Raw genomic sequence first — 14,734 nt, forward strand, 5'->3', positions numbered from 1 at the left:
ATATTTTAAGTCTTTACCAAAATGTGCAAATAGGGGCTTTATAGACATAAATTTACACTTATGTATAAAAAACTTTGCAAGAAAAATAAACAGATTAATCAGAAAATATTAACTTAAGTTATCAAAACTGAAAACAAAATAAAACGTCTTTATAAAGCAAAGAAAAACTAGTTAAAATAGAGGTACATACAAACAAACAAACAAAGTGTTCTCCAAAATACTACAGCATGGACACATTCCCAAAAAATGTGAGGGGGCAGATTAATCTACAGCATTACTGAAGGAGCAAAGTGGATCTATTTCAGGGAGCATGTTTCTTAAATAAAGATCGACGAGGTAAAAATGGTGTAATGGTTTAAAGGACACCTCCTTAACCGGTAATTAAATATTTGTGAGGTGAAGACCATACGATAGGGTGACCACCTGGCTATTGCTCTGTTGCAGGTCAGCAGACTTGATTTTGCGGGACAATGCGGGACACGAGGGAGAGATAACTTACTAATATTGTACTAGGTGAATAAATATTGACAGGGTAAAAACAGTGTAACTGTTTAACCTTGTTGGTAATTAAATATTTGTGAGGTAAAGACCATACGACCTGCGTCAGACATGCTTGGGTGTGTTGTGTCATAAAAGTAAAATGTTTAGGTCACTGTTAAATATAGTTTAATACTCAATTTTTAAACACATCTTGAGATCCCTTGGTTCGCATGTTTATGTTGTGTGTCCACTGAAGAGTTGTTAATGTTTTGTTCACTGTAATAAACTGCGCGTTGCTCACACAGCTGAAATTTCACTTACTGCCCTCTGGCGTAAACAGGTGGTACTACAAGCCTGAATCTCTCAGGAAAGCATTGCGATTAAATGCGTTCATTTTTTTAACACATTATTTTTTGTTAAATTAATCACACGTTATTAATGCGTTAAATCCACAGCCCTAATATATATATATATATATATATATATATATATATATATATATATATATATACACTCACCTAAAGGATTATTAGGAACACCTGTTCAATTTCTCATTAATGCAATTATCTAATCAACCAATCACATGGCAATTGCTTCAATGCATTTAGGGGTGTGGTCCTGGTCAAGACAATCTCCTGAACTCCAAACTGAATGTCAGAATGGGAAAGAAAGATGATTTAAGCAATTTTGAGCGTGGCATGGTTGTTGGTGCCAGACGGGCCGGTCTGAGTATTTCACAATCTGCTCAGTTACTGGGATTTTCACGCACAACCATTTCTAGGGTTTACAAAGAATGGTGTGAAAAGGGAAAAACATCCAGTATGCGGCAGTCCTGTGGGCGAAAATGCCTTGTTGATGCTAGAGGTCAGAGGAGAATGGGCCGACTGATTCAAGCTGATAGAAGTGCAAATTTGCCTGAAATAACCACTCGTTACAACCGTGTTATGCAGCAAAGCATTTGTGAAGCCACAACACGCACAACCTTGAGGCGGATGGGCTACAACAGCAGAAGACCCCACCGGGTACCACTCATCTCCACTACAAATAGGAAAAAGAGGGTACAATTTGCAAGAGCTCACCAAAATTGGACAGTTGAAGACTGGAAAAATGTTGCCTGGTCTGATGAGTCTCGATTTCTGTTGAGACATTCAGATGGTAGAGTCAGAATTTGACGTAAACAGAATGAGAACATGGATCCATCATGCCTTGTTACCACGGTGCAGGCTGGTGGTGGTGGTGTAATGGTGTGGGGGATGTTTTCTTGGCACACTTTAGGCCCCTTAGTGCCAATTGGGCATCGTTTAAATGTCACGGCCTACCTGAGCATTGTTTCTGACCATGTCCATCCCTTTATGGCCACCATGTACCCATCCTCTGAAGGCTACTTCCAGCAGGATAATGCACCATGTCACAAAGCTCGAATCATTTCAAATTGGTTTCTTGAACATGACAATGAGTTCACTGTACTAAAATGGCCCCCACAGTCACCAGATCTCAACCCAATAGAGCATCTTTGGCATGTGGTGGAATGGGAGCTTCGTGCCCTGGATGTGCATCCCACAAATCTCCATCAACTGCAAGATGCTATCCTATCAATATGGGCCAACATTTCTAAAGAATGCTTTCAGCACCTTGTTGAATCAATGCCACATAGAATTAAAAGCAGTTCTGAAGGCGAAAGGGGGTCAAACACAGTATTAGTATGGTGTTCCTAATAATCCTTTAGGTGAGTGTATATATATATATATATATATATATATATATATATATACAGTGAGGAAAATAAGTATTTGAACACCCTGCTATTTTGCAAGTTCTCCCACTTAGAAATCATGGAGGGGTCTGAAATTGTCATCGTAGGTGCATGTCCACTGTGAGAGACATAATCTAAAAAAAAATCCAGAAATCACAATGTATGATTTTTTAACTATTTATTTGTATGATACAGCTGCAAATAAGTATTTGAACACCTGAGAAAATCAATGTTAATATTTGGTACAGTAGCCTTTGTTTGCAATTAAACGTTTCCTGTAGTTTTTCACCAGGTTTGCACACACTGCAGGAGGGATTTTGGCCCACTCCTCCACACAGATCTTCTCTAGATCAGTCAGGTTTCTGGGCTGTCGCTGAGAAACACGGAGTTTGAGCTCCCTCCAAAGATTCTCTATTGGGTTTAGGTCTGGAGACTGGCTAGGCCACGTCAGAACCTTGATATGCTTCTTACAGAGCCACTCCTTGGTTATCCTGGCTGTGTGCTTCAGGTCATTGTCATGTTGGAAGCCCCAGCCTCGACCCATCTTCAATGCTCTAACTGAGGGAAGGAGGTTGTTCCCCAAAATCTCGCAATACATGGCCCCGGTCATCCTCTCCTTAATACAGTGCAGTCGCCCTGTCCCATGTGCAGAAAAACACCCCCAAAGCATGATGCTACCACCCCCATGCTTCACAGTAGGGATGGTGTTCTTGGGATGGTACTCATCATTCTTCTTCCTCCAAACACGGTTAGTGGAATTATGACCAAAAGGTCTCATCTGACCACATGACTTTCTCCCATGACTCCTCTGGATCATCCAAATGGTCATTGGCAAAATTAAGACGGGCCTTGACATGTGCTGGTTTAAGCAGGGGAACCTTCCGTGCCATGCATGATTTCAAACCATGACGTCTTAGTGTATTACCAACAGTAACCTTGGAAACGGTGGTCCCAGCTCTTTTCAGGTCATTGACCAGCTCCTCCCGTGTAGTTCTGGGCTGATTTTTCACCTTTCTTAGGATCATTGAGACCCCACGAGGTGAGATCTTGCACGGAGCCCCAGTCTGAGGGAGATTGACAGTCATGTTTAGCTTCTTCCATTTTCTAATGATTGCTCCAACAGTCGACCTTTTTTCACCAAGCTGCTTGGCGATTTCCCTGTAGCCCTTTCCAGCCTTGTGGAGGTGTACAATTTTGTCTCTAGTGTCTTTGGACAGCTCTTTGGTCTTGGCCATGTTAGTAGTTGGATTCTTACTGATTGTATGGGGTGGACAGGTGTCTTTATGCAGCTATCGACCTCAAACAGGTGCATCTAATTTAGGATAATAAATGGAGTGGAGGTGGACATTTTAAAGGCAGACTAACAGGTCTTTGAGGGTCAGAATTCTAGCTGATAGACAGGTGTTCAAATACTTATTTGCAGCTGTATCATACAAATAAATAGTTAAAAAATCATACATTGTGATTTCTGGATTTTGTTTTTTAGATTATGTCTCTCACAGTGGACATGCACCTACGATGACAATTTCAGACCCCTCCATGATTTCTAAGTGGGAGAACTTGCAAAATAGCAGGGTGTTCAAATACTTATTTTCCTCACTGTATATATATATATATATATAAAACTAGTTCAGTCATGACAACTCTCTAAATAAATGTAAGGTGTTATAATGAAAAGGTTGGTAGGTTTGGTTTTGGTAGGCTAGATCTGCTACACTACTTTTTGACATGTAATCAAAACATACAATACAATCCCCAAAAAGCAGATCTAGATGATTGGTGCAGGAAGAAGAAGGGTTTCAGAAGAGAAAACTCTTGAAGTGCACTGCAGTGAAACAGGCATGTCTGTAAACAACTGAGCAATTTAAATGTTAGACAAAGAGAGAGTATGCAAGCTGATCAGCTAACAGATGATGATGTCAAAGGATCTTTTAGCTTGGGGTCATGGATTAGGCAAGCCAAATGGTTTACCCGATTACATATCAAATCAGCTTGGGCCATGGAATCTGAGCCAATCAGATTGCACCATGTTCAGTTTTATGACTGCATTTAAAATCATTGCACTCTCATTTTATGAGTATCGCATTGTTATCATAGCAACATGTTAATGCCAAACTCTATTGAAATCAACTTTGAGTTAAGTCTAACATGGCCATTGTGTGAGAAGCACTACTTACTAGATGCACAGAGTTGAATTTCCATAAGGACATTGCTTTAGGAGCTGTTCTCACAGAACAAATAGTTTTTTGTACATCTTAGAAGACAGCTGCCTATGTAGAGTAGGCAGTAGACAGCAAGGCTGCTCATAGGTTTTAGCTCCCTAGCCAAGATTACAATGGCCTTGCTATATCTACTGTTGGACCACATCCTCTTTAAGGGGCCAAGAGAAAATAAAATAGTAGGAAAATTAATTTAACATAAGATACACAGGTCATAGTTAAGCCATGATGGGCTCTATTTTTGTGATTGCGCAAAGCGCAGCACTATACGCTATGACCGTGCCCAACATTTTTAAAATTTTTCGTGAGAGCACTAATTATAAGTGCAATATTTTTACGTGCCAGCGCAAAGTGCAAGTGAGCGTAGATGGGAGTGTTTTTTGCAAACTCCGGGTGTACACGTGCAAACTGTGGGTGTATTGTATGGTAATTTAGTGGCACAAAGCACAATTTGCTATTTGTGTTAAACTAAATGTCATGGTTTATTTTTCAGTTATCATACATTTATTTTTGTATCTTCCACCTTTTGTCGAAGAGTGATTTTAAGTCAATGCAAAAGCGGAAGAAGTTGTATGGATTTTGTATGCTTTATTTTTTACCACTGTCTTTTTTTTATTATATTTTCATTTAGTTTGAAGTGTAATTTGAATTTGGAAATATTTTTGGATTAATTTGTTCATGTTTCAATAAATGTATTTAATTTTTCAAAATCAACCGGTAGAAATGAAGTGCATGCCGATTCAACAAAAATATCAAAACTTCATGGCCATTTCCACTGACATTGGTATATGACTTCAAGCATAATGATGCACTTAGCACTAGCACTAGCACTCTTAAAATAGGGCCCAATATCTCTGGATGCCTTAGCTGACAAAGCAGTTTCTCTCTGCCTTTGGCATTGGTCTTATTCGATTGCCCCTAACTAGGGGTTAGAGCAGGACTGGGCTCTGCGCTGATGTTCACCAGGCACTCCGTAGACCTCAGGCTGGGTAGAGACTTACAACTGGGTAAAGAGGCCAGAGAACCACACAGACCTAACATAGGGGGAGTGTAGTCTTTTTCTGAAAGGAGAAGAGAAGGAATGAAGGTAGTTAAAACAGTAAAGAGAGTAGAAATTCATATTGAAATATAAAGCTACACTGTAAATAAAATTCCTGTCAATTTTAAATTTTCTGCAGTTTATTTGCAACTCTGCCAATGATTACATTATTTGTAAATTATTATCAATTACTACATATTACATTTTAAACATCCAACGAAGCCTCTATAATGTTATTGAATGAGCATGTGACACCAAGGCTCTCAAGCCAAGACTACAAAGGCCTTGCTATATCTACTGTAGAACACAGATTCTTTAAGCAGCCAAGAGAGGACATAACTGTAGGAAAATTAAACAACTTAGTTTTATGTAGCATACACATTTTGCTAAATGTTTTTGGAGTAAAAGTGAGTAAGAAGGTCCTTCCTCAGGGTAATTTGCCAGGGAGGGTCTGTCGCGAGGAGTACGAGGTCCGAGAACCAGGCCCGGGTGGGCCAATAGGGAGCCACTAGTGTGACTTGTTCCTCGTCCTCCCTGACCTTGCACAGCACCGGTGCAAAAAGGCTCACTGGGGGAAATGCGTATTTACGCAGCCCCGCAGGCCAGCTGTGTGCCAGTGCGTCTACCTCGAGGGGAGCCTCTGTTCGGGCATACCAGAGAGGGCAATGGGAGGTCTCTCGGGAGGCAAACAGATCTACCTGGGCCTTTGTACTGGAACGCCTGGCCGTCGAACGCGAACCGTAGGAAGGGTCGGTGTCACGGCAGAATTGAGACGTGGAAGTACGCGTCCTTCAGGTCTACCGCTGCGAACCAATCTAGAAGCCGGACGCATGTTAGGATGTACTTTTGCGTGCAAATTTTGAACGGGAGTTTGAGCAAAGCCCGGTTGAAAACTCGCAAGTCCAAGATCGGTTGTAAGCCGCCGCCTTTCTTGGGAACAATGAAGTAAGGGCTGTAGAAACCCTTCTCCATTTCGGTTGGAGGGACAGGCTCTGTCACATCTTTGAGTAAAATAATAGCAATCTCCGCGCGCAGGGATTTGGCATGTTCGCCGTGTACTGCGGTAAAGCAGATGCCCGCGAAGGGGGGTGGGGGCCTGGCCAACTGAATTGCGTAACCGAGTCGGATGGTCCGGGCCAGCCAGCGTGACGGGTTGGGAAGTTAGAGCCACGCATCCAATCTCCGTGCTAGGGGCACCAAGGGGACGAGTATTTTTGACGTACCCGGCGGGGCTTCGCAGCGGGGCGGAGCAGATAGTACGGCGTCGGGAGGCGAGGACACGTCCCGAGGCTTTGGTTCTGAGAGAGGACTTGAAGCACTTACCTTGCTCCGCACACCCGGCAGGGGGTGGGTTAGTGACTGAGGAGGTGGTCCTGTAGTGGCGTCCTCTGGACTCGTCAGAACCGGCCGGCCAAGGACAGTCGTGGGGCTGAAGGCGGGTCTGGGACTGCTCTGGTGGCAGAGTTCCGTGAGAACGGTATTTGCGACCCAGAGACAAAGGAAATAGCTCTTTTATTGAGAATTTAATTTGCCGCTCCCCATTTAAGGGGAGCGGCAAATTAAATAAAAGAAGATTATCCTCCCGGCCCTCCACTGGGGAACGGAGTGGTCTTACCATCTCTGGAGCTAATGTCTTGGGCTCTGGGTCGTCCGTCTCAGGAGCTCCTGGGAGCCTTCCGGGTCCTCGAGGGGGTCCGTGAGATGGGGGGGGTGTCTGCCCCGGCTGAGAGCTGGGCCCAGGTTGAGGCGGAGCAGCTTGTTGTTTCATCGCAGGGGGACGCCCTCGGCGAGCAGACGGGGCATGGCCCATGGTGGCAGACTTGCGGCGGGGCAGGATGTGAGAGATGGCCTCCGTCTGCTTCTTCACCACGGAGAATTGCTGGGTAAAGTCCTCGACGGTGTCGCCGAAGAGGCAAAAGTGGGAGACTGGGGCTTCGAGAAAGCGAACCTTGTCGGTCTCACGCATCGCGACCAAGTTCAGCCACAGATGTCATTCCTGGACCACAAGCGTGGCCATCGCCTGCCCGAGTGACTGCGCTGTGACCTCCGTGGCTCTAAGGATGAGGTCGGTCGCTGAGCGCAGTTCCTGCAGCACATCGGGATCAGGACTACCCACGTGCAATTCTTTAAGAGCCTTGGCCTTGTGGACTTGCAGGAGGGCCGTGGCGAGCAGGGCGGAAGCGGCATGTCCGGTGGCGCTGTAGGCCTTCGCTGTCAGCAAGGATGTTGTCCTACAGGTCTCCACTTGGGGAATCGGCGTGTACCTGTGGGCCGCTCCACCGTCGAGAGTAGCGAGAGCGGATGAGCGAGTGGCTTTGTAACGGGTGGTGAGGGGTGCTCTCCACAGTGACGTCAGCTCATCATGCACCTCCGGGACAAACGGGACCGGGGTGCGGCCGTGAGCGACGCCCGGACCCCAGGAACCAGTCATCCAGCCGCGATGGCTGTGGGCAGCCCGGGAAAGTATGTCGGACATCTGAGCTTCAGCCTCAGCTTGGGCGTGCTGGCCCGAAGACGGCAGCCCAAGGGAGTCATCCGCGTCAGATGCCGAGCTCTCTGATGCAGCGGCGAGCTCATCTGCTTCGAGCTCCAGAAGATAGGCAGGCTGGCTGTGAGGCGAGCTGCTATTGCCTCGAGCACGGACGGGAATCAACGAGCGTGCCGGTGGACGGGTGGTCCGAGGGGGGGTACCCCACGGATCCGCACCCGCTGCCATCCCCAGATCACTTCCAGCGCCACTCGCACCGTCCTCAATCCCGTGGGAAGAAGGAACGATGCGGTGGGGTGGCTGGAGTGGCTTGCTTTCAATTGAAAGTGAGCCACGACCGCAACGTTGCCATGGTCATGCCCTCGCAGTGAGAGCATGAACCATCCACAAACGCAGCCTCGGTGTGATCGCTACCCAGACACACGAGACAACGCCTGTGGCCGTCTGAAGCGGAGAGCACTCTACCACATCCAGGAACTACACCAGGGCAGAAGGGCGTCTTTATAAAGACGCGTCCTGAAAAGGATGTTCAACGCTGCTGTGTATTGCTCTTTTAGAGAAAATACACACTTTTAGAGGAATTACTCTTATAAATAACTCTCTTAGAGTTTGGTTTCTGCACTGTCGAAGCACCCAGGGGCAATTCGCACTGTCGTGCAAGAAGGAAAAATCGCCGCTGTAATGCGGCGTCAATCCAACAGCATGCAGACCGTCAGAGGAATACAGGAACAGATGTGATTTCACGCAAACAGCATGCACAACCATCGGCTCCGAAGAAATTTTCTGAATGAACTCTAGTATTTAATTGCCTTTATACCCATATGTCCGGGGGCGGGGTATGCATATACTAGCTGCCAACTTCTCATTGGCCTTTTTTCATAGATCAGAGGCATATTCGGTGCTCAAGAGACCCCTAGTGTTGCTTCTCCGACACAACGTCGAAGAGAGCGACAGACGGGGAACGAAAATTTTTCAGTGTACAGGAAAATACATCATGCCGGACCTTATGGATCCTTGAGGATTTTTTGTTCCCAATGAGAAATGAGGTAATACATGCCCACCGGCAACTATAGTTGCCGCAGTGTATAGTTGTCATTTTCCTTTTGTAAGTATTTTTCTAGATGCTATCCATGTTTTATATCTCAATGACTTGCAAGAAAACAACCAAATAAAGGATTTCAAGAAAAAAAAAAATGGTTTTCACTTCCTTCCTGTCACATAATGCTGTCAACTTCCTACCCCTTCTTCCAGGAAGCATGGCAAAGTCAAACACTCCCAATAAAAGGTCATTTGCATGTTACTACTAAGTATTTTTTTTTTTACATATATAAATCTACATAATAATGAAGGTCTCTAGAATCACCCAAACAAAACAAATATTACAAGAGATCTATAGTGTCTTGTATACTTAGGTAAAAGTTCAAGCGGCAACAATAGTTGCCGGCAGGCAAATGCCTTGTAAGTACATATATCATTGGGAAATGGGGTATACTGTGTTAATAGGTTAATAAATCAAGGTTATTGGTCTTTTTTAGTGCTTTTTGCTTTTATAATATTCCACCTAAACATAACTTAATTGATTAATTGCTGTAGTTTTTCAAACTTTTATGATATTATGTCCTGTAAGGGGCAAAATATTGAGACCCCTTCATCCAGTTTGGATGTGTTTCATTCTAATCTGTCAAGGACCCTACTACTTTTTATGACTAGTAGTTTATGATTCCATTATAATGTTGAAATTCAGACAAGTAAAGAGTTTACATTTACATTATTTTATGAAATCACCTACAGTATAAAGACTGAAATGCACATATCTCCCATATGTGCATTTCAGTCTTGTGGCTGTGTTGACCTGCATAACCAATGTGTAAACCGTTACCAGATTGGCATCCGATCAAAGAAGTGGTGGTGGCCATGCTACAGCTGGGCACACAACAGTGCTATGGTCAATGCCTGGTGTTATTACAGGTACATGAAGGTGTAATGAAAGTGGGAGGTGAGGCTGCGGGGTGGCAGGTTGGAAGGATGGGGTCTATATGTTAGGTGGCATGACACAAAAACAAAACATGTATTTATTAATTATTTCATTCATTCAAAACCCACCCATTGAAAATTCATTCTTTCATTCATTCATACCAGTCATGTAAAGAGTTTGGTTACCCAGAGTTTTCTCCAGAACCATGGGTGTTAATGCATTAATTATATTTATTTTCATTTAACTTTTTGATACACAATGCCCTGTTAGGGCAACTTAATGTCTGCACTTTGTTCTGCACTATGTTCCACCACTACCCAAGTAAATGGGTTTGTTGATGACTGTTTAAATTCCCATTTATTCAAGATAATTTAGACATTTTAATAATTTATTTTCAAATTCAAGAGATTATAAGCTAGAAGCAGCTTTTTTGGGTTTGCAGTGAATGTCTATACTTTTACACATATGTAACGAACTCTAATCCCCAAGTTCACTCCGCCCCCTCTAGCTCTCACACTCGCTCCCAATCACCGGAATATTAGTTTCACCTGCACTGTTCAATTCCTCTATTTATACCCTGCCCTTTCTCCCCACAGTTGTTGGTTATTGTTTAGTTTACCCCTTCGCTTTGCCAGCTCTAGTGTTTCGCTAGCTTTCCCCTGTTTAATCTACTCTCTTGTTTGTCTTTGTATATTCTGATCTCCCGGCTTCGACCTTACGCTTCCCCTTACTACGCTTCTCTGGATTTGCCCCTTTGTACTTTTGCCATTCTGCCAATAAAGCAGTTGTACCTGACATTGTGACTATCTCTTCTTGTGTGTGTGACAGAATAACCAACCTCACAAAATTTTGTCACAATGGATACCGTGGAAAACCTCCAAGGCTCACTAGAGCGGATTTGTGCGGCGATTTCTGCCCAAGGATCTACTGTTGGGAGACATGATCAAGAGCTTACAACCCAGGGGCAGCAGATACAAGAGATACTACAGACGGTACGTGCCCTTTCTGATCAGTTTAACCCTGTTCCACCTGTGTCTGTCCCTGAACCCGCTGATGCTCCCAACGTATTTCCGAGCGCCGTGAGTTTTCAACCCCCCGAGAGGTTTGATGGGTCTTCGGACGCTTGCCAAGGGTTTTTAATGCAGTGCAGTGTTTACATGAAGTATCACCCCCTTTTATGCTCTGACAGTGAGAGAATTCACTTTTTGATTTCACTTCTCACTGGCAAAGCGCGGCAATGGGCCACCGCGTTGTGGACGGCCGATAGCCCACTTCTTGCTTCCTACGATCAATTCTGTCACCAGATTACCGTGGTTTTTGATCACCCTGCAGCTGGTAGAGATGTGGGCAGCCGCCTTGTGTTTCTTAAACAGGCGTCATGCACCGCAGCCAATTATGCCCTTGATTTCCGCACCCTTGCCGCTGGTAGCGGGTGGAGCGACCCCGCTCTTCTAACTGTCTACCGCCTGGGTTTGAGCAGTCAACTGCAGATGGAGCTAGCCTGTAGAGGAGAATCACTGTCGCTGGAGAATTATATTCAACTCTCCATTACGGTTGATAATCTCCTACGCGATCACGCTTTTCGAAGTCCCTCAGTCATCCAAGAATGTACGGTGGGTTCCAACTCATCTAACCCCCCACCTCTTGAAAGCTCTTCCAATTCTGAACCCATGCAGCTTGGTCGCGCTCCATTAACCCCTGCAGAGCGCACTAGAGGTTTGACACAGAGCCTCTGTCTGTACTGTGGCAAACCGGGTCATCGTATTGCCTCATGCCCGGTCTGTCCCCAGCCTTCTCTCTCCAGAAGCCAGGTTAGAACATCCGTCATTCTTAACATTACCCAGAAACAAGTCTTCTTCCCTGTGGTTTTGATCTTTAATGATGTCTCATTTTCTACCCCAGCCCTAGTTGATTCCGGGGCAGCGGGGAATTTTTAGGACGATGGCTTGGTCCAAAGACTTGGTATCCCACTTAGTCCAGTTGTGCCACCTCTCAAGGTTAATTCTTTGGATGGGGCACCCCTCGGATCGGGATTCATTCAGAACCATGCCATTGTCCCTCCAAGTAGGCTTGTTCCACAAGGAGACCATTCAGTTTTTTATTGTTCGGTCACCCAGGGACCCAGTAGTTTTGGGTCACCCCTGGTTATCTCTTCACGACCCCCATATTTCCTGGCGCACGGGGGAGCTGTTGCGCTGGACTGACCATTGTCTGTCCCACTGTATTTCCCTTCCTGTTTTCTCAACCTCCGTAGAGAGCCCCGAGGTGAGATCTCCGGTCTCCATTCCCCCGGAGTATTCTTCTTATGCTGATGTGTTCGAAAAGACCCAGGTTAATCTCCCTCCACATCGTAGTGTGGACTGCGCCATCGATCTTCTTCCGGGGTCCCCGCTCCCTAAGAGCAGAGTATACCCCTTAACGCTGCCTGAAACCAAGGCCATGGAGGACTACATCGATGAGGCGCTCAGTCTCGGCATAATACGACCATCCACCTCCCCAGTAGCGTCAGGCTTCTTCTTCGTAGACAAGAAGGATGGCGGGCTTCGCCCCTGCATCGATTACCGTGCCTTGAATAAGGTAACGGTAAAGTTCACCTATCCCTTGCCTCTCATCCAGCCGGCCCTTGAGCAAGTTAGCAAAGCCAAGATCTTCACTAAGCTTGACCTCAGGAGCGCATACAACCTTGTGCGCATTCGAAAGGGGGACGAGTGGAAAACTGTGTTCATCACCACCAGGGAGCACTACGACTACTCGGTGATGCCGTACGGCCTCGCAAACTCCCCTTCTGTGTTTCAGTCGTTCATGAAGGAGATCTTCCGTGACATGCTGGACCAATTCCTCGTCATCTACATAGACGATCTTTTAATTCACTCCTCCACACTCTCGGAACACGCTAACCACGTCTCGAGGGTGTTACAGAGACTTAGAGAGCATGATTTATTTGTTAAGGCAGAGAAGTGCGCCTTTCATCGTTCCTCCGTCTCCTTTCTGGGCTATGTCTTGTCTGCAGGAATGATGAGGATGGAAACCGACAAGGTTGCCGCAGTCCTGTCCTGGCCAGAACCTACGACGCTGAAGGAGCTCCAACGGTTTCTGGGTTTCGCCAACTACTACAGGCGCTTCATCCGAAACTTCGATAAGATCACCGCACCCCTCACTGCTCTGACACGAGGCAACCCGAAGTCCCTCACATGGAGCACTCCTGCGCAGCAGGCCTTTCAAGCTCTAAAAGACACGTTTACCACTTCCCCTGTTCTCCAGCAACCCGATCCAATGCTCCTGTTCGTGGTGGAGGTGGACGCCTCTGAGGTGGGGGTGGGAGTGGTGCTCTCACAGCCACACGGGACCCCCGCTAAGCTGTACCCTTGTGCCTTCTACTCCCATAAACTGTCCCCCCCTAACAAAACTATGACGTCGGGAATAGAGAGTTGCTGGCCATTAAACTAGCCCTTGAGGAATGGCATCATTGGTTGGAGGGTTCTAAGTTCCCGTTCGTTGTCTTCACCGACCACAAGAACCTGGAGTACATTCGTTCAGCCATAAGGTTGAACCCCAGACAAGCCAGGTGGGCCATGTTTTTCACTCGTTTTAATTTTTCGGTAACCTTTCGCCCAGGCTCCAAAAACACCAAGGCTGACGCTCTCTCTCGACTCTTCAGCTACGGCTCCAAACCTTCGGGACCAGAGACTATTCTCCCTACATCGTGCATCGTAGCCCCCGTTAGGTGGGAATTGACGGAGGCCATCCTACAGGCTCAAGGTAACGAGCCCGCGCCTACTCAAACCCCCCCCAACAAGATGTACGTACCCACCATTATTCGCCCTCAGCTGATACAGTGGGTCCATACTTCCCTTTGTTCCGGCCATCCGGGTATCACTCGTTCCACTGAGCTGCTCACGAAGAGATTTTGGTGGCCCTCACTCAAGGATGACGTCCATGACTATATCCTTTCCTGTCCAGTCTGTGCCCAGTCCAAAACTCCTCGTCACCTTCCCACTGGGCTCCTCCAACCGTTGCCCGTACCCGATCGACCGTGGTCCCACATCGCCATGGACTTCATCACCAACTTACCTCCCTCCGACGGTCGGACGGAGATCCTAGTGGTGATTGACTGGTTTTCAAAGATGTGCCGCTTGATTCCCCTACCTATCTCCTGGTTCAGGTGCTCAGGCTGACCATTGGTTTGGGGGTGGTACCCCGAGGAGAAGTTTAGCTGGATGCTTAGTCTGTCACTGAAGGCCCGCCAGAAACGAGACGTGAATTTGGTCCCTCTATCAGACGTAATCTCCTCGGGGATGCCGAAGTTCCGGAAGACGTGGTCGATTACGAGGTCGGCCAGTTGGGTTGCGTTGGGTAATGTAGGTAAGGGAACTTAGAGGGTTGGTGGAAAAAGTCCCATTGAGATCAACGGCCATTGTACGTTTGATGGATGCGAGGGACGGTGACAGGTTCGTGTACCGCCCTCCTGTAAACGATCTCAATGGACAGATGGAGCTTATGGGTCTGTGGACGGTCAAATTTCCATGGAGTCTGCGGTCCGGAATACATGACCGAACGGACACACATAGGGGGTGCTGTAAGCTGCGGTGAGACCCCCGACGTCCCACGGTCCCACTGTCTGCCCGCTGACCACTCACGATGACCAGTGACCACCCTGGGAGGGGGGGGTGGGGCTGTCCACGGACCCATTATCATCCCCCTGACCCACTATTTTACCCAAACTGACCAGTGAGACCCCCTGTGCCACCCTGGGGGGGCGGGGCTGTCCACGGACCCATTA

At 46.5% G+C, this 14,734-nt stretch overlaps 1 protein-coding gene across 1 annotated transcript in view; it reads right to left on the reverse strand.

Annotated features, from left to right (window-relative positions):
* Positions 1 to 3,895: 3,895 nt before the first annotated feature.
* Positions 3,896 to 14,734, reverse strand: part of rundc3ab (RUN domain containing 3Ab) — a 51,026-nt gene continuing 40,187 nt past the window's right edge. Inside the window, exon 11 of the mRNA XM_052112446.1 lies at positions 3,896 to 5,513. Coding sequence (XP_051968406.1) covers positions 5,371 to 5,513 — 143 coding nt within the window. The 3' untranslated portion in view covers positions 3,896 to 5,370. The remainder of the gene's footprint in view (positions 5,514 to 14,734) is intronic.

Source organism: Xyrauchen texanus, chromosome 40 (assembly GCF_025860055.1).
Source record: "Xyrauchen texanus isolate HMW12.3.18 chromosome 40, RBS_HiC_50CHRs, whole genome shotgun sequence".
NCBI lineage: Eukaryota > Metazoa > Chordata > Actinopteri > Cypriniformes > Catostomidae > Xyrauchen > Xyrauchen texanus.